This window comes from Mustela nigripes, chromosome 7, assembly GCF_022355385.1.
Source record: "Mustela nigripes isolate SB6536 chromosome 7, MUSNIG.SB6536, whole genome shotgun sequence".
Lineage (NCBI taxonomy): Eukaryota > Metazoa > Chordata > Mammalia > Carnivora > Mustelidae > Mustela > Mustela nigripes.
The window spans coordinates 20129733-20155938 of NC_081563.1; the positions used below are offsets into that span (position 1 = coordinate 20129733).

Below are 26206 nucleotides of genomic sequence, written 5' to 3' on the forward strand. Positions count from 1 at the left end.
GCGAGGGCGCTGGGCCGTGTCCCGAGTCCTGCAGGGGACAGAAGGGCACTCGGGCGCATCTCCTGCAGGGCCTCTCCTGCGAGTTTCCACCTTCATCCCGCATCCCACACGCGGGCATGCGGGGAAGCAGAGAGATGAGCCCATTCCTGGGCGCGGGAGCCCCGCTTGGGAGGGGGGCAATTGGCGGGGTCCCCGGGAGACCACGCTTGGGGAGGTCTGGGAGCCTCCCCGGAACTCGGCTTCCCCTCGGCCCCAGTCCCCAGTCCCATCGTTGCCAGGCGCGCGTTGCCAGGTGACCCCGGGTTGTTTACCGTCGGGCGGGGAGACCTGGGGCGCCGGGCTCGCTGCGCGCTCGCCGCACACCCACCATGGCTTCCCGCAGCGCGGGCACGCTCCTGACCGAGTTCAATGCCGCCTACGTACCCCCCGGCCTCATGCCCGGGTAAGGCCGCTGCGCACCCAGAGCCCCGCCTGAACTCCGGGGGTCGGAGTCCGCGTCTCCCCCCAACCCCAACCCTCCTCTGGCTCTAGGGTTTGAAGGAACAGAGAGCGCCCATCGTTCACCTGCTGGGTGACCTACCCCGGGGCTGGTGCGCTCAGGGTAACTCTCCCTGTCCCCCTTTGTAGAAAGTGGGTCCCCGTCGAGTGGCCCGGGGAAGGGGGAGGAGCGTGAGGTTGGTGTTTGGAGACACCTGGGGGGAGCAAGAGCGTGGGGGGGCCCAAGAAGGGAGCAGGCTTTTCCGGCCCCAGCCCGCGGTGGTGCACCAGGATTTGCGCAAGAGCCGGATGTGTCAGATGAAGGACTGCGGCAGACCGGGTGAGCGCCTGGGTGGGTTTCAGAGAATACGGCAAGGCCGGTCAGGCCGTGCTTGTTGTTGCTGAGGGATGTGCACTGGCCTCGGACTTTGGGGTCGGTTCTCCCACTGATCTCACTTAATCTTCTCAGGACTTCCCAGTCCCCAGATCGGCCTTGCCCTTAGCATTTTCAGATGCAGGGTCAAACCTACCTTTCCTTTCTCTGGCTGCCATCAAGCTCCAAACATCTAAGAGGCAAGTCTGACGGTCTCTTCCATTCTGTGACCCCGTGTCTCACGGGTGTCTGAGATTTCCACTCCCAACCTTTTCTCCCAGACTATAAGAGTCTCTTCTCTCTCCCACCAGTTGCCCCGGGGCATGGAGGGCAGGGACGAGACCCTCCCGATGTCAAGCCAGGGGTGTTAGAGAAGGTGGCTTATGATTTTCCTATGATCTTTTCCTTCATTTAGGCATTCTTTGGACAAAGACCTGCCAAGCACTTGGGCTGTCCCAGGCGTTGTGATAAGACCGACAAGCAGGGGGCCGCCCTCAATGGCTCCCGTTATAGTATAATCCCATAAGGCTTAGTTCAAAGCCATCTTGGCAGTCCTTGATAGTGGTGTTAATACCACATTCTTGGTGTTTACCATAGGATTTCATTCTATACATTAACATATCTTTTTCCTTCAGCCCCCTGCCGTCCCCAAGTGGGATCTAACCCTCCCCAAGTGTTCCCCACTCTGTCGGAGGCCAGGGGAGGCTGCATATTTCAGAAGTGATTCTGGGTTGGTCCATGCCACTGGTCTGCGGTTCCCTCGAGCACCCTGTTCTGTTATTGATCTAGAAATTGTGATAACGGGTGCATAATAAATAAGGCTAGCTCAGTCTGTACCTGAGGCTTTTGCCATGGATCTTTCTGGGAGGAATATGCTGTCCCGAAGATCCTCATCAGTGAGGAATGAATGAAGTTGGCTTTTGTTTCTAACTGCTCCTTCATTTTGTTAACTTAATGAAAGAATCCAAGGTTCCCCCACCACACTTGGATAATTATTATTTTTGTGTGTCTTTTCAAATATTAATCACAGGATTGTAAGCACAGCGTCTCTTCTGACACTCAAATCAGCCCCCTTACCAGTTTTATTCTTAGCGGTGGAGAATATTCACAGAGGTAAGGACCTTGGAGATCCTGTAACCCAGCCCTGTGCTGCTCCAGATGTGGTCACTGAGGTCTGCCAGGGAGAGCAAGGGGACTTGCCTGAGTTGCAAGCTGGTGACTGAAGAGCCGGCATTGTGAGCCCCCAGGCACGAGCACCTACTATGTGCCAGGCACTGTGCGGGGCTCCTTACAAACTTTCTCTAAAAAACCTTTGCAGCAACCCAGATGAGAGACGAACCGCTTATCTAGGGTCAAGTTACCCCGCCTTGTCGATGTGACTTCAGCACCCAGGCTCTCCTCAATCCCTCCAGTTGTTATGTTACCATTAGTTAGATCCCTGCTTTGCTCAAGGCCTGATTCTGGATACCAAGGGAGACAGGATGCTGCTGGGCTTCAGGCTCGTTGCCAGGGAGCTTCACGTGGTGGTCCCTTGCTGCTCTGGGCAGCACAGCCCGCCCTCCCTGCAGTAGCAGGGAATTCTTGGGTCCGAGTCCCGGGACTGTAAGGCTTCTCAAGGGATGGCACTGACCTCAGTAGGGCTTTGTGCCTCCTGCTTGCACATCAGATCTAAGTGGTACCCAGCTCCTTGCTCTCAGCCTCCCACCATGCCTCACCAGGCTCTTCATCCAAACCCTTGACCTGCCACTGTGCCTTCATTCCTGGCTGGACTATTGCTGCCCCTGACGCCCCCAGCTCTGCCCTCTTGGTGAGCAAGGTCTGGGGATTTCAGTTCCCTCACTCCCTTCCCTCTGTCTTCCTGGAGGAGCAGTTTGGTCTCACTCTGCCACTGAGCTGGGCCTGAGCCTTAGGGGCTGCAAAATCCTAAAGTCAGTGTATTCCGCTCTCAAGAGGACATTCTCAGGACGGTAGTCGCACAAAGGTGTCTGTGTCCCCTTGCCCAGAATCCCTAGACAACCAGCTCTCTGGAGGGAAAAAGCCTTGATCTGTAGCGTTCATCCTCTCTCTGTAGCATAAACACTTTCACCACGGCTGATTTCAGGCTGTCGTCACGGTGTTCGGGTGCAGAGCTGGGGAGAGACGCAGAGCAGCTCACACACCCGATAAATCCACCCTACACACACAGGAAGCACGACTAAGCTCCAGAACACGGACGGCAGCAAAACAGTGACATCATTAGGTAGTGATCAGGTTTGAGTGTTTATTACCTTTGTTTTCAATATAATTTCTTTAATTGTGACTTCATATACTTAAATTTTTTTATAATTTAAATTTTAAAAAATATTTATTTATTTATTTATTTACTTGACAGACAGAGATCACAAGTAGGCAGAGACAGAGGAGGAAGCAGGCTCCCTGCTGAGCAGAGAGCCCGATGTGGGGCTCGATCCCAGAACCCCAAGATCATGACCCGAGCTGAAGGCAGAGGCTTAACCCACTGAGCCACTCAGGTGCCCCTATAATTTAATTTTTAATACTGGCTTGTTTAGTAGCAGCTTGGAAAAACCTGGAACTTTAGTAATCGGCTTCCTTCAGCCGTAGGAGCCCAGACCAGCCTCCTCTCTCACACCCCTGCCTCCTGCCAGCTGCTGCAGACCTGAGGCATCACCTCTGGGCTGAGACAGGTGTGGGCCAGGCCAGGCCAGGGGAGCCCCTTCCATTTCTGCCCAGGCCCTGGCCATGGAAGTGCAGCTCCAAAGACAGGCCACTGTGTCCTGGGCTACGAAGCAAAGGCCACATGCCTAAGGGATGTAGGAGAGTCCAAGAGCCCAGATAGGCAGCTGATGCCTCTCACGTAGCCCAGCAGAACTGGGGAGCCTTCCTAAGAAGGGGACCAGGGGCTCCTGGAGACCTAGGCTTTGTCTTTCTAGAAGAATCATCAGCCTTTTAAAATGTGCCTCCACATGTCAGTTCATTTCAACAAATATGTACAGAGCCTCTCTGGAGGGCCAGGAGTGACAGGATGCAGACAGGAGGAGAGCATCTCCCTCTCTCCCCGACGGACTTTATACTTCCGAAAGAGACTAGACTAAAGGTGCAGGTAATTCCAATACAGCCAGCATGTGACCTGAGACATAAGAGAGTCTCAAACGGAGACACCTGGCTGGCTTAGTTGGAAGAGCCTGGCGACTCTTGATTTGGGGGTCAATGAGTTCAAGCCCCACATTGGGTGTAGAAATGACTTAAATACATAAAAACTTAAAAAAAAAAAAAGAATCACAAAGGGCACAGACAGTTCAATGGAGAGGACAAGCATGGTCTGTGGGTGTCTCCTTGGAAAAGGCTTGGAAATGAATCTTGAGGGATGGCTAAGGTCCCAAGGCAGGGAGAGGCGATGGCCCGAAGGAAGCTGGCCAGATAGACTTCCAAAGGAGCAAAAGCCTTTTAGCTGGAGTAGAAAAGCTGTGATGTGGAAGTGGCTGGGAAAGTTGAAAAGACGCTCCCAGAGGCCCACATCAAGCTGGGCCTTGAGCGTCTGGCCCCTTTGAACTTAATTTCCTAGACAATGGGGAGCCCTTGAAAGTTTTTGCTCAGGGGAAGGATCTGATGGCCCCGTACTCAGCAGGAAGTGTCTTAAAGAAGGAGGCGGTGGAATGAGGACGTGCTGAACAGTCACAAGTTAATTAGTTAATAAGGCTGCTCAAGGGATCTCTGATGGCATGGTAATTAATTTTAATGTCAGGTATGGGGCTAGCCAGGGCCTTCAAGAGGCAGGGAGGGACTGTTCTCTGTGCACACAGGGATGCACACAGGATCATTGCCCGGGGACCTGGCTGAGCACCGTCTCCCAGCTCCTGTGCAGGGGGCCAAGGAGCCCAGCGGCAGAGAAGGGCAAGGAGGAGGTGTGGCTGCACCATAGGGCCTGTTGGATCCCCCGTTATGCAACCTGTCTGCCTTTCCTGCCGTTCCCTTCTGTTCTTTCCACCACGACAGGCCATGCAACCCTTAACGACAGGCCTTTGGAAAGCTCTGCCATAGAACCACACGGGGTCCCGCTCGAGGCACAGAACCGCGAGTGTGTCCAGGGGACACAGACCTGGCTTGCTGAGGCATGCCCTCTGAGTGCTACCGGAATGTGGACATGTGCACCAACGTGCGCGCACCTGCGCCCCTCCCGGAGCAGCAAGCCCTGAGCAGGATCCGGAATCCAACCCCTGGAGGATTCGGATTGCAATTGCGGAGGAGAGGGCTTCTGTTCTATTGGGATGCAAATATCTTGGCATTCAGGGGAGGTGGAAAATCGGGGAGCAGAGGAGGACTATGGCAGAGAGCCTGGGGGTGGTGAAGACAAGAATCACGGGAACACGTCACATTTCTATAGCTCCTTTCTTCCCAGGAATGCAAAGGCCCCCGTGGGTGGGACGCCTTGTGCCTACGTGCGTGCGCTCTGCAGATCAGAGCCAAGCCCCTTGGGAGCAGCGTTCTGGGACGTGGTGCCCTCCCGGGGTTTTGGGACTTCCGTCTCCTCCAGCAGACGTTTATTGAGCACTAGTCCTATGCTAGGGGCTGCGAAGGTGTTGAGGTTGGAGGAGAACCGATTAGCAGAGGAGGTGGACGGATGTGACACACTCACACTCAGCAGAGGGGAGTGTGAGGTTAGGGAAGGTGACAGAGAACCCTGGTTCTGTGAGTGAGTGGGGAACCCCCCGGGGCTCAAGAGGGGACATGGCGTCCTGGGGCGAGTGGATGTATGCGAAGGCTCAGAGGTGTGGACAGCCAGAGAGGGCCCAGAGACGTGAAGCTTCCTGGGCCTTGGGCACCCGCAGGGAAGGGAGAAGGGAGAGGTGAGCCTTGGTGCTGTGATGCACGTTTGAGAAAGGTTGTTCTGGCTAAAGTGCGGACGGCAGGCCAGAGGGTGAGACTTGGTCTGGGAGACTTGCTGGGAGACTCAAGATGGTCCGGTGAGCGAAGAGCCAGGCTGGCAGCTGTAGGAGAGTCACAGGGCTTAGGGACAAAAGAGGGAGGATAGAGAAGGGTGAATGGCCTGAATCCCAGTTTCTGGGTGGTGAGGGGTGAATATGGGTGTCATTAAGCCAGGCAGAGCTATCCAGGAGGAGGAAGAACAGGCTGGTATCCATCCTCCTGCATCTGGCACTCGGGGGCAAGCCCTGTGTGGACAGCCAGGTGTGTGGATCCGTAGCTGGGAGAAGAAACACAGAGACATAGCTCTGGGCATCCTTGGTGAATGGGCAGTATTGGAAGTCTAGCATAAATGAGCTCTCCCAGAGAGAGTGGGTCTCTGAAAAGAGGTGAGGGCCCTGGGGCATCTGGAAGCACCTAGAAGATAAGCCGGAGGAGGAGAACGAGCTTCAGGCCATCCCCCTCCACACCGAGGTCCTCATCAAAGTCTGACCCCAGTGGAAGGTCCTTCACGGGGCTCCACCAATACCGCCCTCTCACCCTGGGGAATGGGCCTCCCTCCCCGAATTTAAAGGCATTAGAGCTCCTGCATGTACACCGTCTAACACTGTCAATTCAGAATGAGGGGGTAGGTGGCAGGAGAAAGGGCTGAACCTTGTGGACTTCTGGATCCCCAACACCTGGCACACAGTAGGTTCGCACTAAAGTAATTCTGAACACTATCTCACTGTCTTAAAAAAAAATACACATACAAAGCAGAAAAAAAAAAAACCCACCCTAAATCCAAACACTTAGAGTTAACGCCTTTTAGTCTTTGGTCAATTTCCTTCTACCGTCCTCGTTGTGTGTCTGTTCAGCAAAAAAGACTCGACGGCTGGCTGGCTGGGTGGACAGAAAGATAGACAAAGCAATTCTACAAAAATACGATCTTGCTACATCTGCTATTTTAGAACGAAAATCAAGAAATGTAAACTTACTAGGACTCCACCAAAGAGAAAGATGTTGGCATAAAATGGAAGAATACCCAGACTTTAGATAAATGCTAATTCAGCTCAAGAAATATTAATTCCTGGGGCACCTGGGTGGCTCAGTGGGTTAAGCCGCTGCCTTCGGCTCCGGTCGTGATCTCAGGGTCCTGGGATCGAGTCCCGCATCGGGCTCTCTGCTCAGCAGGGAGCCTGCTTCCTCCTCTCTCTCTCTCTCTGCCTGCCTCTCTGCCTACTTGTGATCTCTCTCTGTCAAATAAATTAATAAAATCTTAAAAAAAAAAAGAAATATTAATTCCTGAAAGATCTCTCTAAAGGAGAGGGAAGGAGGGAGGATATAAACCATCCAGGGGTGAGAGTCACTGTGTCGTGTATTTTTCAACGACACGTTTTAAATTTAGTTGCCATGGGTTGACTCTGCTTATAAATTCTTCGTGGGTGCGCGCCCATTGCCCCTCCGCCCACCTCCCCAATTTTTGTTGCCGAAATTATTTTTCCCTTTGACAGGTTTTATAACATTTCCACTTTGTGCTGCCACCAGCCTTCACCTAGCTGCTATTTCTAGTTCCAGGACTGAAATAGATTTGAAACTAACCACCCTACATTCCTGGGTATTTCTTTTGAATCATCTCTTCCCTGGCAGATTTTCGTCACTGAGTGCTATTTGCAAGGAGAGCCTATGGGTGGCTCTGGTTCCTGAGCTCTTTCTTGCCAGGAAAGGACCAGCGGCTGCCTTTTTAACAGGATGGTCGGCTGACCAGTCTGATGTTCTTGGGTCACGCTCTTGTCCCTAGAGAAGGCTGCGGACAACCTTTCTTTCATTTTCATGCTATCGCTTTATTATCTTTTTGTTGGGGTTTGACAGCATTGGATGACCAGCATTTCTTTCATGCCTGCGTTCTGAACCACTGGAGAAATAAGATAAAAGAGAGAAAGCTGTTATGGGACAACAGGGCTGATCCTGAACCCCAGAAGGAGGTGGCAAGGTTGACTTGGGACAGGCTCTCCTCCTGAAGGGCAGTGTGTCCACGCAAAACAGCACAGAGGAGCCCTTTGGGCTGGCATGCTTCCAGGGAAAAGAGTGAGGGGTGGGTGGGCTTCAACAAGCTTCCGCCCACCAGCCTGATGTTCTTCCACCTGAAGGCAGAAGGACAAGTGGGGGGCGGAGGCACATCCATGGGGTGCTCCCTCCACGTGAAAGGAAGCTTATCCCTACTGCTGCTCTCTGACTACTTGACTGTCGAGCTTATATTTTTATTAGGTTTCATCTATAGCACAAAGAACCCTCAAGAACTCTGCTTCTACCGCTCAGGTTATGTTTCTTGCAAATGAGTTTCTTCATCAGCTTGAGTGTTGCAGAGTGAGGCTGAACCGAGGATGCTGGATTTGGCAATTGGATGATCTTACATTACCTTAATGAAAAAATACAGGCTCACATTTAAGCTGGGGTGGGGGTGGTGAGAAGTCGGACTGAGGGAGATCAAGGAAAGAATGGGAGAGGAAGAAGCAAAGGCGGAAGGTGCAGAACATTCCGCGGAGACATTCAGGAAGACAGGGAGGAAAAGGGTGGGATGCGAGGCCCACAGAGCGGATTCTGCAGCCTGGGAAAAATGCACGCGAATGTGCGTGTTTGTAGGCAGAGGGGAAGAAGCTGAGAGAGGGGAGAGGATCGATCGATGGCAAGGCAGGAGGACAGAGGCTGAGAGAAATAGAGAGACTGTTGGGGGCAGGGGAAGGGCAGGAGGGGAGGCTCTGCACCCAGGAGGGGGGTGAACCATGGGACAGAGGAGGACTCGGGCCCAGAAGGGGCCGTGGTGACCACACAAGCATCACCAGCCCTGCCATCTTTTCGGGAGAGAAGGAGACTGAGCCATCGGCCAGGAACTCGGGTGGAGCCAGCAGATAGGCAAAGGCAGGGGGGGTGCAGGTTAGGATCCCGAGGGTCATGGTCTTAAGGGCAGAGAGAAGCCACAGGCAGGAGAGGTAAGGCTGGACCAATGCCTGAGTGCAGTAGAAGTCGTCTCCCCTCACTGCCTGCTTGGGCCCAGACAACCTCATGTGCTGGAAGATTCTAGAAAGGCACAGCTGGCGAGGGGAGTGTGGGGCAGGAAGCAGGGAGGAGCTCCTGTTCTGTTTAGCCTGCAGTGGAGAGCCACTGGAAGGCCTGGGAGTAATCCCCCAGCTTGGCTTTCCTGACTCCCAGCTGACGATGGGAGGAGGGAAGCCCCGCAATGCTCTCTCATTTTATTGGTGGGAGGTCAAGGCCCAGAGCAGCTGCCGCAGGTAACCCTGAAGCTCGGACCTTAGATCGAAGTGCCCTGTGGCCTGGGGAGTCGGGGATGCCCGCGATGTCGCAGGGACCCCAGAGGCTCCCTGCACTCCCTGGGGCTTCCCTGGTAAGAGAACTCAGCTGAGCGGAGACGAGGTGTCCAGCGTCCCAGCAGGGGAGGCCCCTGGGGAGGTGCTGGGGGTCCCTGCGGCACGGCGGTCCTTCGGGCATTTATACGAGTGGGTCTGACTGGAAATATCACTGAAGCTGTAGGCACGCGCAGCGACTCATTTTCTTTGTTCCCTAAACATTTCCATCCCAGACCGCCTGCCAGACCTGGTATGGCAAACTGGGGACCCAGAGCCAGCTGTGAGCCAGCTGTGATCGAGACACTCCACGCCTCCTGGCGGAGACAGAGACAAGAGCATTCGGAGGAGGTTTGGCTAGTGGTGGGAGGGGGGCAGAGAGCAGGACCCACCTAGACCTGGAAGAGGTGGCAAGGAAAGGATCTTCAGAGAAGTGATAGGGCGGGTCTGTTTATTTAAAAAAAAAGAAAAAGAAAAAAAGATTTATTTATTTATTTGAGAGAAAAACTGAGCATGAGCAGGGGGAAGAGCAGAGGGAGAGGGAGAGAGAATCCCAAGCAGACTCTGCTGAGCGTGGGGCCCGGCCTGGGGCTCAATCTCACGACCCCGAGGTCATGACCTCAGCTGAAATCAAGAGCCACCCAGGAGCCCCACAGAGCAGGCCTTAAAGGATCCTTTCCTACCGGGGGCCAGCCTCAGGAGCCAGGGGAGAGGGCAGGCGTTCCTAATGGCGGGGGGCGCGGGGCAACCCCCAAGGGAGAGACAAGTAGGGGGAGGGAGAAAGAGAAGTTACATGGTGGAGGCTGGAGAGGGAGGCGAGGTCAGCTCCCAGACGGCCGTGAATGCCATGCTAAGGGCTTGACTTTAGAAAGGTCAGTCCGGCTGGAGTATGGGAAGGTGGCGGGGGAGATAATGACGTGGTTGGGAGAATCGGAGGCCCCTGTGGCCACAGTCCAGATAAGAGGCAGTGTGGCCCAAGCTTGGGATGGTGTGGAGCCCCGGGGCTTGGGGACGGATGGCATGAGATAGATGAGGCTGTGGGAGGTGGACACCAGGTTTCTGACTTGGCCATCTGGCGAGTGCTTTTCACCGAGATGGCTAGCGGTTGGGGAGGTGGTGGGGAGAGAGAGTGCCTGGGCCATCTCAGGGAGAAGTCTCGTGTGCCACGGTGTACGGGAGTCTGAGGAAACTTCCAGGCAGGAGATGAAGACCCAGGGCCAGCCACCCAAGGGTGTTGGTTAAGGACTCGGCATGAATACCATCTTCCCAGGGACTGTGTGGGCTCAGGACGGACCCCAGAGGAAAAGAGCAGAAAAGGCGCATCACGAGGGGGCGACCAAGAAGGAACAATCAGAAAGTCAGGTGAAGACCAGCAGACAAGGAGGGAACAGTGTCCTAAATTCCAGGAGCGGCGTTTCGAGAAGGCAGAGGTCACCAGCCCTCAGTGCCTCAGACGACCCTGGACGGCCTTGTCAGGGGCCATTTCAAGGGCACTATGGGGTCCGGGCCAGGTTTAAAGGGGTGAGAAGCACTGACTGGGAAGCCACTGGTCTCTGCCTCTTGCACAAAGTCTGATGCTCCAGCTTCTTGGGGGTCGCCCGATCGCCCCTCACTTGGCTGCAGCAAGCCTAACTCTCTGTAAATCTCACCAGACTGGGGCTCCCTAGTGCCCTGTGTGTGCGTGCGTGAATTGTCCGTCTCTCCGAGGGGCCCCACTCGCCAGCCCCTGTCCCTCTCGTCGGTCTCCAGCCTCCAGGGTTGCAGAGGGACACGGAGCTCCTGGCAGCCCGTGTGAGGGGTGCGTCGCAAGGTCGCTAAGCTGGAGCCAGGCTGTAGCACATGAACCCAGACCTCGGCTGCAAGTGACAGCTTTGTCCCACTGCTACGTTCCCACCGACTTCTGATGTCCTCTACCCTTAATGAGCCGGTGGCAGGGGGCCTCCCCATCTTCTGAATGGAGAGTGACTTTCCTGCGGGCTTGCTCGGGGCTCAGGATGGGACCCCGGGGCTCTCACTCCTGCCTCAGCCTCTGGTCTGCAAGAATGACCATCCTCTGGGGGGAGGGAGAGGCCCAGAGTCTCTTTCCCTCATCCTGCCCTGGAGCCCCAAACTGGGCAGCACCTCTGAGGGAAGCTTCTCATGGCCCGGAAGTGACCCACAGGGCCCACTGGCCCCACCTCTGGGATTTCGGGGCCTCTCTTGGAACTGGCCCTGGAACCTTGCACTGATCTCCCCTCCCGTTCCGCTACCCCTCATTACCATGGCAGGTACCAAGGCCATGTACCCAGTGTGGCCTTCACCTTCGGCTCCCCCTATGGCACCGCCACTCTCAAGTACTTCCAGGACCAGCGCAACGCAGCCCTGGAGAAGAGCCACACTCCCTTCAGCACAGGCGGCCACTTCCCGACCCTCTTCTCCTCCAACCCCGACCTGGTGCTGAGCAAGCGCTCCCACACGCGGGACCGCTGGCTGCACGCCCCTGTCTACACCCGCTTCAACCTGGACAGTGACCGCTCCACCCAGCTCGCGGGGTTCTACCAGGTGGGCTGCCCTGGGCTGGGCAGCTGCCTCCTTTCCCTGGTGGTTTGGGGGAAAAGGGTTAGAGCGACGGTGGGGCCAGAGGAGACTTTGTTCCTTTTTCTGAGCTGAGCTGGCAAGGACTCTGGCCCTTGCTTGGCCCCCACTGCCGGTAGAGCTGGAGCCTCTGAGGCTGTGCCCGCCCTCCCCTCTGCCCCATAGCCTGGGGGACTGTCGCTTACTTCCTACTAGAGTAAAAGGCCAAAGATCCACCTTCAGGTTGAGCCCACCCAACACAGACGTAGGGCCCACTGGGGCCCCTGCCCCAACTGTACTTGCCCACCTGGGACCTAGTGCCCACCCTATGCCTCTCTGTCTCCCAGATCTCTGAGGATGTATCCTGGAGTCAACCCTAGCCCCAAACACTAGCTGCCTGGCTCCTGGTGTTCTGGTCCTGCCCCTGCGGCTCTTAAAGCCTCCTCTGACTCTGGTCCAGACACGTCCTTGTGGACACAGGCGCTGACCACTGACGTGCTTGCCCAGCTCACAGGGGCCAGGGCTCATTCTCTGCTATGTTCCTAGAACCACCTCTCCCACCCTCCGCAGTCTCTTGCAAACAACCCTCCAGCCTGAGTTCAAGGACACAGGTACCTCCTGGTCCTCAGGGCAGAGAACATGTGAGAAGGCAGCCTCTCCAAGGAGAGGATCGGGTCAATGCTGTGAGACATCCGGGGGCTGGGGGACCATGTCAATGGACATGGAAAGAGCTTTGGTCTCCATCATGGGGGGCGGGGGGAGGCAGAAACCAACTGTGTCACCTGCTCAGGCAGGATTCACATACCTTCCTTCTGCTGGTGGCTTGTCTCGTTTACTCTCCCTAGCAAAGCTGGTGTGGTGTGGGCCATTATCCCCATTAGATAGACGGGGAGCTGGTCTCAGAGAGGACACCCAGCTGGGAACTCCAACAGGGGCATTAGGGGAGGCAGCCCCCCGCCCCTTGCCCAGGTATAGGCAGGCAGGAATGGCAGGAGGCCCCAGGTTGCTTCTCCAACACTAACAGCCTGTCGTCTCTTCCTTGGGTCGAGCTGTAGGTGGCACAACAGCATCGGAAGTTCTATCTAGACAAGACGGGCATGGTGCCCCGGGTTCCCTACTTCGTGCTGCCTGTGAAGGAGTGGGAACGGTACCCCCTGCCCACCGACCTGTGAGTGCCTGCCCTCCCTTCATTCACGCGTTCTACAAACACATGTCCATAGGCACCTGCTTTCAGCCAGGCATGCAGCCACTCAGAGTGAGAAATGAGTTAAGAATTGGCCCTAAGGAGCCTATGGTGCAGAGGATGATAGTCACACAGCAAGGGGTCCGGGTATGGGCAGCCTTGCAGCTACACTAGTCCAAACGTGGGCACAACAGCTCCGAGCAACAAGAAACTGCTGCCCTCTGGCGGACACGGAGGGCACTACACAGAGCCTGGAATTGGTACCACACTGCCCCCCCTCACCCCCACCCCAACCTGGACCAGGCTCAGAAAATGTTCTTCTCTGGACTACAAAATAGCTTTCGAAGTCCAGCTGTCCATCTAACGAAATCTGAAAGTTCCCCACTGCCTGAATCTCACTGTTTTTATCCGGGAAGAGGTGCTCTTCCCAGGGAAGGCCCTCTCTGCTCTGCGAGATAACCCAGACACATGTTTGCCTTGCGCTCCCTCCTGACACCAAGGCGTGGAAATCAGAAGTCTATGCTGCCAAGGTGTCATGTGGGAAGGAAGCATCAGGTGGGCATCTGGAAGATCTTGGGTTTCCAACTATGTGCTGACTCTTTGCTTGCCTCAAGAGCCCCAAGCCTCGCCACCATCATTATGGATAAGGCAGCAACACTTTCCATTGAGATTAATGGGTTTTAAAGACATAAATTTACCTGCCTCTGTAGGTTCCTCTCTGTAACATAGATGGGCCCATTTTATAGATAGGGAACAGGCTTAGTGATGGCCCCAGATACTTTGCTGAGTAGAAGGTCTGGTTGGAGGTATAACCTGGAGAAACTGAGATCTCTTGACACCAGTTCTAGGACATCTTCACCCCTTGGGTGGCTCTGAGTCAGACCAAACCTGGAGGCAGTGTGGGGCCTCTCCTGGGCCATATTTCCTTTTGAGATCACTCTGGGCAGGACCTGCACCTCCTACAGCTGTGGGGAGCCTAGGGTGTCCCAGCCCCACTTCTCCAATTTATCTGGCAGCATATGCAGCTGATGGCCTCGCACAACACACAGGGCCAGGCAGGTCATTGGGAGTAAGAGGGTCAGTGTCTGCGCTCAGCCCTTTTCCTGATCACCACTGTGTCTTGGGGAAAATCGCTGCCCTTTCCTGAGTTTCAGCACCATCATCACCATCACCACTATCACCATTATGCCACCATCATCAGTATCACCATCTCCACCATCATCACCATCACCGTCATCACCATCACCACCATCCCCGCCATCCCCACCATCATCAACACGATCATCACTGTCACCACTTTCATCACCATCACCAGCATCCCCACTATTACCATCACCGTCATCACCATCACCACCATCACTATCACCATCATCACCATTTCTTATAATGTTTGTTGAGTGTTTCCTCCTTGTCCAGGGTTACTGAAGTGCTTTATAAGCATTATCTCATTTACCCCTCAAAACAAAGCTGAGGCAGACGTACTCACATTAGTCCATTTTATATGAGTCCACTTCTCAGCAGGAGCTGAGCCAGAATCTGACACCCATGTTCTGTCTGACACTCGTGTTCTCTCTCTGAACCACTATACCGTCATGCAAATACCAATTGTTCTGGTCTCACCTGCATGGTGGCTTATCAGATGTTGGGCTGATGAGCAGTCAGCAGGGTCAGGATGGGCTAGAACACTGGGCACACAGGGTCGTGGTTGGGCATCCCTCCCCCTGCAGGCTCACTGCTTAATGCTGGCTCCATCCTTGTCCCCAGTCCTCCTCTGACACCAGAGAAGAAGTGGCACCTTCTAAGAACATCTCCTGAGAACATGAAGACCTACCAGACGTTCCCCTCGGGGAAGAGGGTCTCCCCACAGGAACGGCAGAAGAGAGATCGTTACTTTGAGTTTAGAGCATGATGCCTGGGAGCCTGGCTCTGAGCAGATTGGCTTTTTGGAATAAAATCTTTAGCCACGACCAAACCTGTGGTCTTCTCTGAGCTCCAGGGACATTTGGCTATGGCAAAGACATGCCTGAGGGTCACACAGCACTGCATCTTAAGGGCTGTGGAAAGCTCAGCTCAGGGGTTCAAGCCAGTGGAAAGCAGTGTCCTGTGACCTATTGGCCCCCTCTACCCCTCCCCCGAGGTGGGGGCTGGTAGGACCAAGAACTGTAGGGCTCCCGAGCCTGGGTGGCAGGTCACTCCGGGACAGAGATACCTCCCATCTGCTTCCACCAGTGTAATCGAGGAAGCCCCATGATCACATATCCGAGAATGAAGGTGAAATGACCACAGAGCCATTGCACTGGGATCAGATACAAAGGAATTCCAGTTTGAACCCTGACTTGGCATCATTCAGTCCACACACTCGCTTGTGAGGGAGGTGGCGTTATCCCCACTTTACTGATCAGGACACAGAGTCTTGGAGGTTGAGAATATCACCCAAGCTCCCACAGCTTAGAAGAGACCCAGGGTTTGGACCCAAGCTCTCATTTGCCCACTACATGACCTGCCCGTGGTCCATGTGGAGACTCGGGAGGTGGGAATGACGCAGCCTGGAAGCCCCCGTGGTGCCTGAGAGAAAAAGCTGCGTCCGGCAACCTCTCTCTGCATTCTTCCCAGACAGGCACGGACAGGCTGCTGTGGTGTCTCTCCCGGGGACTATTTCTAGAATAGGACAGGAGAGGGTGACCCAGGACTGAGCCATTCTTCAAGGAAATGGGGAGAATGGGTTCCCTGGTCACATGCTTGCAGTGGGGAGTCTGGAGTGTCTGCTCTCACCGGGCTGCTATTCCCGCTTCTCTGTGGCAGGGGACAGGATGTAGGGGACAGCCCCTCCATACACAGGATCTGGGATGGGGACCTCAGGCCAGGTGTGTATCCATATGACAAGTTTTCTCTAACATTACAGCATCTCTTAGATTTGATCAAGGGACTCCATCCATCAATGGAAAATTTATTACATCTTGAATGCATGAGTCAGGACCTGAAGGCAAAGAGACCACTGCAGGTTCAAGTACATGTCTCAGTGAAACAGCTCCTCCCCTGGGATCCAGTGTTTAGACACCTTCCCGGAGGATGATGTAAACCAGAAAAACTGTGTGCCCATCAGAGGGGCATCTGTCAGCTCTCAAAGACCCTATAAGGGGCTTCTCCTGTGACCCAGACTCCTTGACCACCTGGGTCCCCAAAGGTCCCTATGGTGGCCAAATTCATTCCAGGATTTGGCTGAAGAGCAAGGCAAATAACCCCCAACTGCTGGTCCACATGTTGCATCCTGGGGCCTGGGGGTGCAAAGTGGGTCCTAGATGTCTTCTCCCATGACAAGGACCAGGAAGCCAGGCACCAGCTGGAATGACCGCTGCCCAACATGACTCCGTGCAGTTGGCAGGAGAGATGCTGTCAGGTAGCTCCAGGGGAAGAAGGGAATGTTGTGGATTTTCTGCGTAAACTTCATCTCATTTGGCCTTTTTCCTGCTGTGAGGCGGTTGGGATTTGGACCCTGTCCTCTAAAAGTCTGGTCATCCCAGCTAGCCTGGTGTCATCGGCAAACTTAAGCCCTGGAATGAGCAGTGCTTAATAAAAATTACTTCTGTGTGATCCTGTATTCAAAAAATGAACTGATGAGGCAAGGGAAAGTTTTGTTTTGCTTTATTGAATAAACAATGGTCTAGAAGTGAGGGGAGGATGGGGACCAAGTCATACTTCTGACCAGAGTTCCCCAGTGCCTGGAGGGGACTGAATTCTAAGTTCCAGTGGTGGTCCTTGAGGCCGCCAGATCAGGTATGGCCACATCAAAATCCCCAGAAGTGAATCCGAAAGGAGCTGTGAGAAAGCATCCCATGAAGCCACCCTGAACTACAGATCTAAAGTGCCCTCCAATTTCCAGGTTCATAGTGGTCCTAGTGGCACCCTCTCATCCCTCTCTCTGGCATGGCCAGTTTGCAGCTATTGCAAACTCCCCCAAAGCCTTCTCCTCCTTTTAGCATCACCAGAAAGCAAAGGGTTTCAGAACCTCATGGCGCCAAAAACCAATGGAAAGAAACAGGAGAGATGCAAAGAAAAAGACAAGAAGGACAGGATTTTGACTTCTATTATGTGCTGGGCTGTTCTGGAAGAAGAGGAATTACCCTTAGTTGGGGTGGTTCTAAGTGTGGGCTGTCTGTCAGAGGGTATGCCCACACATGGGCCCCCCAGCGGCCAGGACGGCCTGGAGAACCCTCTCCTCCCGCCACGTGATTAGAAGAGGGGTGAACACCTGACCCAATCTGGAGTCAGAGCTGAGAGATACTACTAGGAGCGACCGACATCTGCTGGGAGGCCATAACTGGCCTCCTGTCTGACACAGGAGAGATTTCCTGTCTGCAGGCTGAGCTGAGTGCAGAGGAGATGAGGAGAGAGGCAGAGGCTCTGGGTATGGAGAAGAGAGAGAATGCACCGTCTTCCATTCCTGACCAGGTACTCCCTGAGGTCTAGTGCTTTGTTCTTTTTCTGATTGGTTGGTTAAACCATCATGGCAGCCATGCTTTGCTATCAAATTCACCGAGACTATGAGACCAAGGGCAGAAGAGGGCCCAGGAGCAGCAGACACCGGCAAACAGAAGTCCACTGCTCCCAAGAAGGGCCTTCTAACAGGGCTCTTGGATCATGAATGGGCTGCCTCTTGGGGTGGGGTGGGGTGATATGCTTTTCCCATAACTGGAAGGATCCAAACAAGACCATTAAACATGGCCAGGGCAATATGGAGATGGCCAGTTGTCTCTAGGGTGTCTGTAAGAAGATAGAAGACAATTTAATGCCCCTTCTGCATGAAACAAGGTTTGGAAATACTCTGTTTGGAAAGCCCCCTGGACCTAGGGGAAGACCCGTGTGTGCCACCTCTAGATAGCCAGCATCTGAAGTCAGGGCCACCCACGTCATTTGCAGAGCCTGGAATGTCATCTTGTCTTTGCTGGTTAAACCCCACTCCCTCTTTCTAAAGGTTAGAAATTTCGGTTACCTAATTTCACCGAAGCTCCAGGTTTGCTGATTCTGAAAGCATCGGCAAAGGACCCTGGAGACTCATGACCTCCTTAGAAAGACTGGGGCGCTTTATTGGCTCTTCCTGCCCCACCCCCAACTGTGGTGGGCACTTCCTGTCCCCCCACCCCCAATCCAGAACACCTTACTTCATGAAGTCTGGAGACTTGGCCATCGCATGTTCAAACTCCGAGAAAGATAGCATGTTGTCGTTGTCCAGATCTGACTCATTCAGGACCTGGCCAGGGGTGTAGAAAAAGCCAGATAGCAGCGAGGAGCCCGGTATGAGAAAATGACACGGGGTCGCAGGGAGAGGGGAGAACGTCTCATGCCAAGTGTTACTATAGGCCAGGCTCTCAGCTAGGTGCTTCACTAGCATGTGAGTCCCCCAACCTCCGTGGGGGGAGGCAGTAAGGCAGATGTTCTCCCCACCCCCCTTGCCACTCCCCACCCCAGACAAAGACATGGAGATGCAGAGATAAGGTCATGTGCACTGTGGTCTGGAGCCTCATGGGCTGGTCTCATCATGGGAAGAGTGTCCTTCATGCCTCCAGCTAGGCAGTGAAAATGGGTGTGGAGGTGAAAGCAGTGACACCCCACGCACACCTGTATCCAATCACAGGCAGAGGCTCGTACTGCAAGGTGCCCGGTCAGGTCAAGGAGGCAGCGATGACCTCCCACAGTTTCATCTTTGCTTCTAGTGTCAATCCAGACCTCAAGCACTTGAAGGTTCCCATGGTCTTAGGACAGACAGACTCATGAGGCTGCCTTCATGTCCTGTCACACTTTGGACTGTCACTCTAGGACATCTGCAATAACATGGGAAAGGGGACGTGGGGATGTGTCCCTCTGAGGCTAAGCCGTTGTCGGGCCACCTGCCTGCAGTGACCGCCATGTGGGTGGGAGGGGCCCTTGGCGTAGATGGCTTGGACACCTGCTCTTGGGGACGCTGGAAGGATGGACCTTGGAGGAAAGAGAGAAACTTGGGGGATAGTTGCCTCCAGCCATGTGCCCATCCGTCAGGGCACCCCACCCTGCCTGCCACCCGGGGGCTTTGGAGGATGTCCCGGCCCGACCCAGCCCGTGTGGTTCCAGGCACACACGTGGCTCGTGAGGTCAGCCAGCAGGTCCTCGGACACGTCGTCGCTGTTGAGCAGTCGGAAGACAATCCTCTGCAGGTCCTCCTCGTCGATGAAGCCATTCTCATTAAAGTCTGTGAAGGGGAGGCCAAGTGTGAGAGGAAGAGGGGGCTTCCTCAGCCTCCCTCAGGCCAGGGAACCATGGCCCCACAGAACCCACCGCCCACCTGGTTTCAGTCACTGAATCTTCACAACTGACCTTTTATGAGTCTCACTTTGCCAAAAGGACACTGAGGCTCGGAGGTGTGAGATGTCGGCCCACACTGCCGGTAAGCGCAAGGTGGGACTCGGACCCAGCTAGGCTGGTCCCCAAACCCGCGTCACCCACCGTGCTAGGGAAATCTCCACCTCAGACCACATAAGCCACTAGGCAGTTTGGTGGCCGGAAGCGGGGGTTACGGATGAGCAGACGGACGCCTGGACCTGCGCACGAATCCCTGCTCCTGGCCTTGCGCAGGGTGACCTGAGCACCTCCCCCACTCACACCGAGGACAGTGCCCAGTGTCCACTCCAGCGAGCGCCCTGACCCTTGTCAGATCTTGAAGAGTCCTCCTTTTTGAGTTAAAAAATGTGGTCATTCCTATGAAACTACTAGAATACCGTATGTCAACAACAAAATATGGGCATTACACAAGCCCCCTGCACAGTGGACCTCTTTCCCCGACGCCGGGTGTGTTTAACCCAGTTCCCTACAGAGGAGCCTTGGAAGGGGTGTCCTTGGGCCTTTCAGTGTCTGCGGCAAGCCATCTCTACTGGCCTGGAGTGCTTCTACCCCCAGCCTTTGCAGAAGGCAGCCCCCTGCCCGGAGTGCCCTCCTCTTTTTCCTCCAAGCCCTGGATGCTCTGACTTCACAGTGTGCCTACTCTCCTGTGCCTCCCTGTGAAGTCTCCCTGACACCCTCAGGCCCAGGCTGGTTCCCTCCTCGCGCTCCTGCAGCTTCTAACATGGGGCCCGTCCTCCTGGCATGAGCCTTGCTCTCGTCGGCACCAGGGGCCCAGGGCTGCCTTGTTTCCCTGTAACTGCATCTGCTTCTTGCCACCACCTCACCATTCGCCCTCGGCAGACAGTTGGGTGCCTGCTGGGTGCCCTTCCCTGAGCCAGACCTCAGGGCACAGATAGACCAGACTGGTACCAGTCTGCATGGAGCTCCCAGTCTGGAGGTGCAGGGGGAGACTGCTGGGCACCTGAGTAGTTTGGCTCCAGGGAGAAAGGAACAGGCCTCCCACGGGTTCCAAGGGTTTCCAGATGGGCAAGTTCATGTCTGATTGGGGTTGGGGGTGTGAATGAGGAAGACTTCTTGGAGGAAGAGGCGTCAGAGAAGGATTAAAGGGTTTGGGCTTCCGGAGATGGAAACCGGAGGAGGTGCCAGGGTCACTAGGGATAGTGGCGGAGAAGGAACAGCACGAGAGTGATCAGTCTGGGTTGTGGGGAACAGTGGCTTGGAGCTCTGGGAGAGTGAGACCAAGGTTAAGTGTGGAAGGCGGGCTGAACTATATAGAGCCATGGATGCTGAGGGAGGCTCTCTGGGAGAATGCCCCTGCTGCCTCTGGGAACCTCAGCATGGCCCCTACCTCTTCTAGAACCCCCAGCATGGCCCCTGCCTCTTCTAGAACCCCCAGCGCAGCCCCCACACTGCTCATCAGCCATGATGAGTAAGTAAGAGCAGTAAGCTTAGGCAGGTACAACGCCCCCACAACAAACAGATGTGCCCGGCAATGATCTAAGTGCTTTCTCTTCTACTGCATTTAGTCCTCATAACACAGACGAGGACAGTGAGGTGCACCGAGATTGAATAACCATACCCACTTTCTCAGTCTCAGTTCAGCCTCTTGCCTTTAAATATCTGTGTCCAACCTGGGCTTCTTCTGACCTCCAGGAGCGTGTCCATCCACAGGCCTTTTTGTCCTCTCCACTTGGAGGTCTGATAGGTCCCTCAAGTTCAAGAGCTTGAAACCCAAACTCTTGCCGTGCCCCCCTCCTCCCTGGCCCCAAACCTGTTGCACTCAGCTGTCCCCTTCTTAGCAAATGGGTAATGGCCAATAAGCTTGGAATCATCCTTGACCATGTCCTTGCCTTGCTCCCCATGGCTAAGATGTCAGCAGACCCTCCCAGCTCCCCCATGGAGATACAGTGGATACAGCGTGATGACCTCCCCATGATCCTGCCTCAGGGCCTTTGCACTGTGCTTCCCCTCCCTGGAACACCCTCCCAGAGATCCGTAAGGTCTTCATTTAAATGCCAGGTTCTTACCAGAACATGCTAAAATTGCACTTTCAATCCCATTCCCTGCTTTATTTTTCTCCTAGCACCCCATACTACCTGACACACTGTATGTTTTACCCATTAGCTCCTTTATTTCTCTCCGCTAGAAGGTAAATTCCTCAAGGGCAGAAAGTTTAGTGTTTTGGGTCATTATTACATCCCCAGCTCCTAGAACAGTGCCTGCAACAGAGTAAGCGCGCACTGAATATTTGTTGAGTCAGTGAACACGTGAACTATCCAAAGTCACACATTGATAAATGATGGAGACAGTGGTAAACCCAGGTAGTCCAGCTCTGTGGGCAGTCTGTGCTCTGAATCGCTCATAACTGCTCATATCATAATGAAGCAGCCAATTTTCAGCTGGGTTTATGACCATCTAAAATGAACACTACACTATATTTTCCAACCTCTCTTGCTGCTCGATGTGACCCCATATTTGAGATCTCGCCAGTGAGATATAAGAGAAAGAGGCACCAGCAAACTTCTGGGAATGTCTTTAAAGAGAAGGCTATACCTTCTTCGTGACCTTGAGGGCACCTTGGGAATGGAGGATAAGGGGACACCAAGGAGAAACCTACATCCCAGCCACTGTAGAACCACCAAGGACAACTGCTTCTGGGATTCTACACGTTAGAGAAATAACACGTCGCTGCTGGAGATCTTGGAAGCCATCTTGTGTAAACCCCTGAGGGTCCCCTGCCATTCGCAACCAAATTTAACCCAAACTAATGCACCATCTGAGCCTCTGTTTCCTCATCCATAAAATAGATAGCAGCGCCTCCAGAGTGTTGGTGTGAAAATTAAATAAGAAAATGCATGGAAGTCGTCTGGCACAGAGCTTGGAACATAGAAAATGCTCGCTACAGAAGACGTTCATTAGGTAGAGTAGAAGCTCAATTCTGTGTCACTTGAGGATATTAAATACTGAAAATGCCAACCCTGGAAACTGTGTAATCTCTTGCTTTAAAGAATGGAATCCAGAGCTATGTCGGCCCTGGAATGGAGGAGCAGGTGTGCTGAGGTCACTGAATCCTACAGGGGTAGAGCCCAGAACTTTGCCTCTGTTCCCCCCGCTAGGATATGGAGGCAGGAATTCTAACTCAGCACCCCAGTCCTTAAGCAGGTGGCTCTCCCCTGACCAACTGTTTATTAGCCCCAGGACCTGGAGGCTAAGGCCTGAGACATTCCTCCAAGACTCTCCTGCACAGCTTTGCTATCTCACATTGTGGGTGAGGGCTGGGAGCAGGTGGAGGGGCGGAGGGACCAGCACCGGGACTAGAGGGAGGGGGCAGCCGCAGTGACACTGCACTGCTGGTAAGAAGCTCCGCAGCCTCTCCCCGAGACCCCGCAGTGTCCCCAGGCGTCCTGCTGGCCCAGCTCCCGTATGCGGAGACTGCAGCAAAGTGACATGGCTTTGGTCCCAGGCCATCTGAAGACAGAATAATTTGCTGGAGTAGAATGTAGTCCTGGACAGTTCCCCTCCTTGGGGGGTGCAAGGGCACAGCCGACTGGGAAAGGAGTGGGGGCTGGGCGCTCTGGGCGACTGGCCAGCCCCGGCAGCCTCAGCCGTCTCAGACCTGCAGTCTTGGGGCCGTTCTGAGAATGGGGGAGGGCCTACCTCTTGCTGTTTCCCCAACAACAGGAAGGTTAGAGAAAGCTTGGAGAATTGGGGAGAACACTCTTGCCATCATCATCCTAACCTCCCTGTCATGTGACTCCTTGCAATTTACAGTCGTTTTACAGAAATCAGCCCATGTTGGCTGAGTGACAAAAGGCACGCTTCTCACCATCATTTCTAGGAGAACGGAGCCTGCCTCTCCCAGCCCTCAGTCCTGGGTCGGGTCTTGGGGTGGTGTGGCAAGCTCTCCCCGGGGGCGCTCTGGCCCCTGCCAGAAGGTCATTCACATCTGGTGGCAGTCGGGCTGATGGGAGCAGGAAGGCAGGGCCTGGGGTCGGTCTCTGACAGGTGCAAGTCCCTCCAGAGAGGGGGGGTGGATGAATCCGTTGGAGGCCAGGAACATCCAGAAACTGGAACCTAGCAGGTAGGTACATGCCTAGTGCTGGATTCTTGACAGATAACCACCCCCTCCTGCCTCGCCTTCCTACCAACAACAGTGCAATTCCTGTCCAGGGTGACACCGTGTTCAACTTAAAACACCCAGCTTTCCGGGCGCCTGGGTGGCTCAGTGGGTTAAGCCGCTGCCTTTGGCTCAGGTCATGATCTCGGGGTCCTGGAATCGAGTCCCGCACCGGGCTCTCTGCTCAGCAGGGAGCCTGTTTCCTCCTCTCTCTCTCTCTGCCTGCCTCTCTGCCTACTTGTGATCTCTCTCTGTCAAATAAATAAATAAAATCTTTAAAAAAAAAAAAAAAACGAAAACACCCAGCTTTCCAGTCTCCCTTGCAGCTATCTGTGGCTACGTGGCATAGTTCTGGACAAAGCAGTCCAATACTGCTGAGTGGGGCATCCAAGGAAGCTTGTTAAGATGAAGTTGAAGAGTCAACTTCATCGGTGCCTTCAAACGTTCACTTGGTTCCTATCCCTCCTCCCATCCTTTTTTCCTACTGCCTGGAATGAAGGTGAGAAGCCTATAGGCACAGAGACCGTCTTGTGATGGTAAAAACCACAGTCCCATACTACAGGTGGCAGATTAGGGGGCTTGAAGGAGGCAGACTGTTGCCTACTCCTTTCTGGCTCTGCAGAGCCTAATTCCAGGCTTTTTTTCTCTCTTTTTTAAAAACATGGGCACTTCCATATGACTGAATGGAAGCCGAACCGGCACAGTAGCTCCGAAACTCCGCTGCACTCGAGAATTCCCCGGGGAGCTTGAAAAAGCCCACCAGCCGGGGCCCACCCAGCACCCCTACATCAGACCTGCACAGTGGGGGCCCAAGCAGCCGTGGGTCTTGGGTCCCCAGATGACTGTAGTGTGCAGTCCCGTTTGAGGACCGGTGAGTTAGAGCAATGTCTCCCAAATGTTAGGATGTGGAGGACCCAGCTGGGGGTCTTGTTAACACGGGCCCTGAAGTGGCCTGTGTGCGGGGGGCTGGAGATTCCTCATTCCTGGCAATGTTGCTGCTGGTGCATGGGCCATGCGCGGAGGACCAAGGAATTAGAGCATCGAGTTAAGTCTCTGGACTTTGCCAAAGAAGAAGCACCAGGGCCATCGCCATTTTCTTTTCCTTTCTCTTCCTCCTTCTGCCCTCACGTCTACCATTACCACCTCAATGTACTGAGCAGCTCCCACGCGCCAAGCGCCGCGCTCAGAGAGTCACGTATCCCGTCCCTAATCCTGCTGACAGCTCTGTGAGGCAACAAATCTTCTGAACCCAAAGAGAATTCAGATTTGTCTGGGTGTATCTGAGGAAGCCTTGGAGTTTATGAGTCCCCGGGCGTCTATTTGCACAGCTGATTTGCATGAAGGCTTTGTGCTTTATGTTTAGGGGCTGGAGCTCAAGGAGGAAGGAAATCTGTCAAGGGGGCCTGCAGAGAGGGGCTGGAGGAGGACACAAGGACAGCGTGGGGGACAGGGGGTATCTGATCCCTTACCGGACCTCAGGCGCTCAGTCTGACCTCTTGGGAGTGAGGACATTCTTCTCACATCTCAGCCGAACACAGTTTGGCTACTGTGCCTTGAAGCCTGAAGAGAACCTGCTGTTCTTGTAGCTTCCCTGAAGGTTGGGGTGTTTTTGTTTGTTTAGCTCGGGAAACCAGGGAAAGACAGCTGAGGCAGACATCTTTGGGAACATCTGCTCAGCCCACACTTTACCATCTCTGAGAAGTGTCCCCACCCCCAGCAGTGGGCCTCTGGAGCTGTGTCTGTTCCGTGACTCTGCAGCATTTGGGCTGGTTGGACAGGCTGTTGACCCAACCAAGATCATGGGTTTGGCTGAGCCATCGGCCTCTCCTGAGAAAATGGGGGACCAGGGTGTTCCTCTTTGACCCATGGGCACAGAAGCAGGAAAGTCCGCAGGAAGAGCAAATGCAGAGAGAGAAGCGGAGAGGATAGACCTGGCAGCCATAGAGAGAAAAACAGACAGCAGCTGCCTCACTGCCTGACCACTTGTCCCCCCCATCCTTGCGAGGCTGCTTTGGTTTCCCCATGGTCCCATGTTACATTGCAATGGACAAACTTTAGAGCCCTCTCCCCCAATATCTGCCCCTCTTGGTGCTTATGCATATATAATCTCCATGTCCCTTTTGTGTGGAAGGGAACTGTGACTTACATCTCACCAGGAGAATCTGACAACAGTGATGGGATGTTACTTCTGTGACTACAGTGTTATGAGACGCTCTTACCAGCATATGCACCCAAGAGACTCTCTCTCTGGCTGTCTTTGAAGAAGCAAGTGGCTGTGTCAGGGGAGGCCCATGTGGCAAGGAGCATATGTCAGCCTCTGGAAACCGAGGGCAGCCTCCAGCAGATAGCCAGCAGGAAGCCAGGGCTCTAAGCTCCACAGACACAAAGAAATGCACTTGTCAACAACCAGAGTGAGCTTGTAAGTGGATTTCTCCCCAGTTACAGGCAGCCCAGACAGAGCCCTGTGATATCTAGGAGAGGACACATATAAGCTATGCCAGACTCCTAGACCACGGAGACTGTGAGATTATAAACATGTTGTCTACATCCACTAGATTTGTGGTAATTTATTACGCAGCAATGGAAAATGAACATATTGCTGTTCTTCATCTGTTGCCTTTTACACAGATAAGTCCCTGTTACTGGCCAACTAAAGACTCTTGGCTAAGATGAGATCCCTGATCCTGGGCCAGCACTCTGATTTGGGAAGAGCTGCCCATCCAGAAGGGTACTGACAGGAGACAGAAGTGGCTGGGGGCAAAATAGCAAGTGCTCTGCGGTACAAGTCCTAGACCTCCCTGGGGATCCCCAGAAGTACCTGGGGTAAGGAAAGAGGATGACTAGTGAACAGCTGAGGACCACAAAGCCAA

The 26206-nt window shown here is 54.2% G+C and overlaps 2 protein-coding genes across 2 annotated transcripts in view; one reads left to right on the plus strand and one right to left on the minus strand.

Annotated features, from left to right (window-relative positions):
* The first annotated feature begins 323 nt into the window (after window positions 1–323).
* On the plus strand, window positions 324–14797 carry CIMIP2C (ciliary microtubule inner protein 2C). Its single transcript, XM_059407570.1, has 4 exons — window positions 324–442; window positions 11379–11652; window positions 12720–12832; window positions 14612–14797. Exons 1-4 carry the CDS (start codon window positions 369–371, stop codon window positions 14754–14756), a joined length of 606 nt encoding a protein of 201 aa, XP_059263553.1. The 5' UTR covers window positions 324–368; the 3' UTR covers window positions 14757–14797.
* A 1835-nt stretch (window positions 14798–16632) lies between these two features.
* The window catches only part of CIB4 (calcium and integrin binding family member 4), a 49153-nt gene continuing 39579 nt past the window's right edge, over window positions 16633–26206 (minus strand). Inside the window, exons 5-7 of the mRNA XM_059407611.1 lie at window positions 18961–19070; window positions 18007–18095; window positions 16633–16663 (exon numbers count right to left, since the gene is read on the minus strand). Coding sequence (XP_059263594.1) covers window positions 16633–16663; window positions 18007–18095; window positions 18961–19070 — 230 coding nt within the window. The remainder of the gene's footprint in view (window positions 16664–18006; window positions 18096–18960; window positions 19071–26206) is intronic.

Coding starts and splice junctions, on each gene's coding strand:
- CIMIP2C (XM_059407570.1), top strand. CDS start 369: ATGGCTTCCCGCAGCGCGGGCACGCTCCTGACCGAGTTCAATGCCGCC. Junction 443..11,378: donor CCCCCCGGCCTCATGCCCGG/GTAAGGCCGCTG, acceptor TTACCATGGCAG/GTACCAAGGCCATGTACCCA. Junction 12,833..14,611: donor TACCCCCTGCCCACCGACCT/GTGAGTGCCTGC, acceptor CCTTGTCCCCAG/TCCTCCTCTGACACCAGAGA.